The sequence below is a fragment of the Passer domesticus genome, chromosome 30 (genome assembly GCF_036417665.1).
Source record: "Passer domesticus isolate bPasDom1 chromosome 30, bPasDom1.hap1, whole genome shotgun sequence".
Lineage (NCBI taxonomy): Eukaryota > Metazoa > Chordata > Aves > Passeriformes > Passeridae > Passer > Passer domesticus.
The window spans coordinates 2,374,252-2,379,305 of NC_087503.1; the positions used below are offsets into that span (position 1 = coordinate 2,374,252).

General features: G+C 54.7%; 1 protein-coding gene across 1 annotated transcript; it reads left to right on the forward strand.

Moving 5' to 3' along the window:
* The first annotated feature begins 425 nt into the window (after window positions 1-425).
* Window positions 426-1,053, forward strand: LOC135287564 (olfactory receptor 14J1-like). Its single transcript, XM_064400855.1, has one exon. The coding sequence runs from the start codon at window positions 426-428 to the stop codon at window positions 1,011-1,013; it is 588 nt and encodes a 195-aa protein (XP_064256925.1). The 3' UTR covers window positions 1,014-1,053.
* Window positions 1,054-5,054: the final 4,001 nt, after the last annotated feature.

Sequence of the window (5,054 nt, forward strand, 5' to 3'; positions counted from 1 at the left end):
TTGAACTTGGTCACAGACATCTCATCTAAGACTTCATTGAACTTTATCCATGCACAGATCCCTATGGCCAGCCCCAGCAAATGTCCAACAGCAGCTCCATCAGCCACTTCCTCCTGCTGGCATTGGCAGACACGCGGCAGCTGCAGCTCCTGCACTTCTGCCTCTTGCTGGGCATCTCCCTGGCTGCCCTCCTGGCCAACGGCCTCATCATCAGCGCCGTAGCCTGCGGCCACCACCTGCACACGCTCATGTTCTTCTTCCTGCTCAACCTGGCCCTCAGCGACCTGGGCTCCATCTGCACCACTGTCCCCAAAGCCATGCACAATTCCCTCTGGGACACCACCACCATCTCCTACACAGGATGTGCTGCACAGCTCTTTTTATTTCTGTTCTTCATCTCAGCAGAGATTAATCTTCTGATCATCATGTGCTACGACCGCTACGTGTCCATCTGCAAACCCCTGCACTACGGGACCCTCCTGGGCAGCAGAGCTTGTGCCCACATGGCAGCAGCTGCCTGGGCCAGTGCCTTTCTCCATGCTCTCATGCACACAGCCAATAGATTTTCCCTGCCCCTGTGCCATGGCAATGCCCTGGGCCAGTTCTTCTGTGAAATCCCCCAGATTCTCAAGCTCTCCTGCTCCAAATCCTACCTCAAGGAATCTGGACTTCTTGTGTTTTCCATCTCTTTAGTATTTTGCTGTTTTGTGTTCATTGTTTTCTCATATGTGCAGATTTTCAGGGCTGTGCTGAGGATCCCCTCTGACCAGGGAAGGCACAAGGCCTTTTCCACCTGCCTCCCTCACCTGGCTGTGCTCTCCCTATTTATAAGCACCTCATTTTTTACCTACCTGAAGCCTCTTTCAATGTCTTCCCCATCCCTGGATCTGGCCCTGTCGGTTCTGTACTCAGTGGTGCCTCCATCCCTGAACCCTCTCATCTACAGCCTGAGGAACCAGGAGCTCAAGGCTGCAGTGTGGAGACTGATGACTGGATGCTTTCAGAAACATTAAACTGCTGGCCAATTTCTGAAAATCACTTGTAATAAAAGTAATCATGGATATTTCTTGTTGTTTTCACTTTGGAGGTTATTTTTCTTTGTTTTCTTTTTTTCATATTACCCACAAAGAAATGTCATTTTTTGTGCCATTTCTTATTTTGTTTTTCTCCACTTTTCCTGTGGCCTCAGACTGTATCAATGAGGGGCTGCGCTCTTGGTGACTATAAACAAACTAAGGGATGTCCAAGCAGTTTTCTGCAGAGATGCCCTTTTGTTGCCTTCTCTGGAGCTGCAGCAGCAATGTCGGTGTGCAGAGCTGGGGCAGATCAGTGCTGCCAGTGCTGTGCCCAGCAGCAGCAGCAGCAGCACTTGGTGTTGCCAGTGCTGCTGCCGTGGCCCTGCCCCGCTGCCCTGGTGGCCCTGGTGTTGCTGCAGGGCCTGAGTGCTCTCGGGGCCGGGCACAGTCCTGGGGGTGGCAGTGCCGGGGCTGCAGCAGGGACAGGCCATGGGCACTGCTGGGGCAGCGCTGACGCCTCAGGCCAGGGCCTGGGGGCTGCAGGCTCCTTGCCCAGGCTCTCTCAAGAACACGGCCAGGCCCATGCTCAGCACAGAAAAGCCCCAGGGTGAGCAGCCCCAGGCTGGCCGTGGGCAGGCTGGGGGCAAACAGCATGGCTGGGGCTCTGCAAGGGCCCTGGGGGAGACGGGAAGGAGCACCAGAGCAGGGGCTGATCCATCCCCAGTGCGCTGCACAGCCCAGGGCAGCGTCCCAGAGCGTCCTGATGGAGCTGCCAACAACATCCCCCCTCTGCAGCCCTGGCCTCTCCCCCAGCTCACACAGGTGCCGCATCCTTGCAGGCACAGCCACGGCAGCACTGGCTCAGGAGCCCCTGTTTGCATTGCACAGAGCAGGCGGGAGCACCCCCATGCTGCTGCTGTGGGGACATGAACCTGAGGGAGCACAAATGCCATCAGCCCCTGGGGCCAGCAAGGGCTGGGGGACACCAGGAAAGCACTCAGCTTTGTCCTGGCCTCTGCAGTCAGCCAGAAAGTTTGTTCCCATCAGCTGGGAGTTTCCTGTGCCACTGCAGGCGCTGTTGCTCAGAGCAGGGCTGCCTGGCAGCCACCCCTGAACTGCCCTGAGCATTTCCTTGGCTTCACCTTTGCTTTCTTTACTCTTCCTGGTACAAATATCTTCCTTTTGCCACCCATGTTCCCTGCCCTGCAAACAGCCCATCCCTGTTTGCCCTTTCCTCTCTGGCCCCACTCCCCATTGCAGTTCCTGACTTGGCCCCATGGGAACGTCCCTTGGGCAGCAGGATCATCCTCCAAGTGCTGCAGGAATTGTCTGCAGGCTCCTGCAGTGCCTGGTGCTGCTCCCTTGCCAGAGGCACCCCAGGCCAGGGGGGCACATCTGGGCTGCTGTGTCTGCCTGTGGGGCTCCCTGTTGTGGGCAATGAGGAGGAGCTGCAGAGGCTCTGCAGGACTGACAGGATGGGCTTTGGGGCTGGCAGGAGAAGCTGAGGGACCTGGGCTGCTGCAGCTTCTGAAGAGGAGGCCCAGGGCTCATCCTGCAGCTGCTCCAAGGATGGTTTCAGGGAATCCCAGAGTCAGGGATTGGATTGGAAAAGTCCTTGGAGATCATCAGGTCCAACCTGTGCCCTGACACTGCCTTATCTCCCCTGAGCCTCCTCTCCTCCAGGATAAACAACCCCAGCTCCCTCAGCCTCTCTTCACAGGACTTGTGTTCCAGACCCCTCCTCAGCCTTGTTGCCCTTCTCTGGACATGCTCCATCCCCTCCATGTCCTTCCTAAATTGGGGGGCCCAGAGCTGGACACAGCACTCGAGGTGCTGCCCAACCCATGCTGAGCACAGGGGAAGAATCACTGCCCTGCTCCTGCTGGCCACACCATTCCTGATCCAGGCCAGGAGCCATTGGCCTTCTTGGCCACCCGGGCACACTGCTGCCTCATGTCCAGCCTGCTGTCCATCAGTCCCTGCAGGTCCCTTTCTGCCTGGCTGCTGTCCAGCCACTCTGTCCCCAGCCTGTAGTGCTGCAGGGGTTGTTGTAGCCAAAGTGCAGGACCCAGCACTGGGACTTGTAAACCTCACCTTGTTGGATTTGGGCCCTGGATCCAGCCTGTCCAGGGCCCTGTGCAGAGCCCTCCTACCCTCCAGCAGATCCACACTTGCACCCCACTTTGTGTCACCACAGTTCCATGAGGCCGTAGTGTGTCCCAACGGTCTCCATGAGGCCTCCCACTCTCACCATATCCCTTTGGTTCCATGGAACCCCTTGGTGTCACAAAGTCCCTTGGATCCTTGAGCCCCGCAGTGTCACAATGGTGCCGTGGTCCCCCAAGGCCCTGCAGTGTCCCAAGGGATCCTTGGTTCCATGAGGTCTGGCATTGCAGCAATGCTCTCCTTGGTTCCCACAGTCTTTTATGCCTCTCACTGTCAGACAATAGAAGGACGTCTGGTAGATGAAGGGGAGTGGGAGTAGATATCTACTCGAGCAGGTAATAATGAAAATTCCTCCTGACTCCCCCTCCCAAGCCAGGTGGCACTTCAGAACAGGTATGAGCCCCTGCATCTGGAGAGTCAGCCAGAAGATTTAGAAGAAAATTATCTGCCCAGTGAGACTCCCAGTTATGATTCATCTGTGAGGATTACCACCTCTAACATCAAAAACGAAAGAAGGATAAGCATGGTGGGTGACTCCCTCCTGATGGGAACAGAGAGCCCCATATGTTGACTGGACCCACCCCACAGAGAGGTCTGCTGCTTCCCTGGGGCCTGGGTACAGGATATCACTGAGAGACTGCCTGGGCTGATTCAGCCCTCTGAGTATTACCCACTGCTGATACTCCAGTCTGGCAGTGATGAGATTGAAAAGAGGAGTGTCAGGGCAATTAAAAGGGACTTTAGGGCACTGGGACAAGTGGTTGATAGGACAGAGGGACAGGTTGTCTTTTCCTCAGTCCATCTGGTGGCCAAGAAAAATGGTGAAAGGAATAGGAAAGCTCATGTTATCAATAAGTGGCTCAAGGGTTGGTGTCATTGGCAGAATTTTGGATTCTTTCATCACAGGGCAACTTTTACAGCACCTGGCCTGCTGGAACCAGATGGGCTCCATCTCTCTGTTAAGGGCAGAAGAATTTTAGCTCATGAACTGGCAGAACTTGTTGAGAGGGCTTTAAACTAGGTCTGAAACGGGGAAGGGGATGCAGCTGGGCTGTCTGGAAGCAGGCCCAAGGGCGGTAAGCCTGAGTTAGGGGTGAAATCAGCAGCCCAGCTGAGGTGCATGGATACCAGTGCACGCACCATGGGTAACAAACAGGAAGAGCTGGAGGCCATGGTCCAACAGCAGAGCTGTGATGTAATTGCCATCACAGAAACGTGGTGGGATGACTCACATGGCTGGAGCACTGCACTGGGTGGCTACAAGCTCTTCAGGAGAGACAGGAAAGGGAGAAGAGGTGGAGGGGTGGCCCTTTATATTAGGGAGGCTTTGGACACCAAAGGTATTGAAACTAATGATGATGAAGTTGAATGTCTGTGGGTGAGAATTAGGGGGAAGGGCAACAAGGCTGACATCCTACTGGGAGTCTGTTATCATCCACCCAGCCAGAAAGAAGAGGTGGACAACTCATTCTATAAGCAGCTAGATACTATTTCAGGATCATCAGCCTTTGTTCTTGTAGGTGGCTTCAACCTGCCAGACATCTGCTGGGAACTCAATACAACTGAAAAGAGGCAGTCCAGGAAATTTTAGAGTGTGTGGAGGACAAACTTTTTGTCACAGCTGGTGGGCGGGCCCACCAGGGGAGGGGCTGTGTTAGATCTTGTCGTTTGCCAATAGAGATGGGCTGGTGGGAGATGTGGTGGTTGGAGGCCACTTGGGGCAGAGTGATCATGAAATTATAGAGTTCTTGATATTTGGTGAAATGAGGAGGAACATCAATAAGACTCTTACACTGGACTTCTGGAGACTTTGGCTTCTTAGGAGAATTATCCAGAGAGTTCCTAGGGAAGCAGCCCTTAAAAACAAAGGAG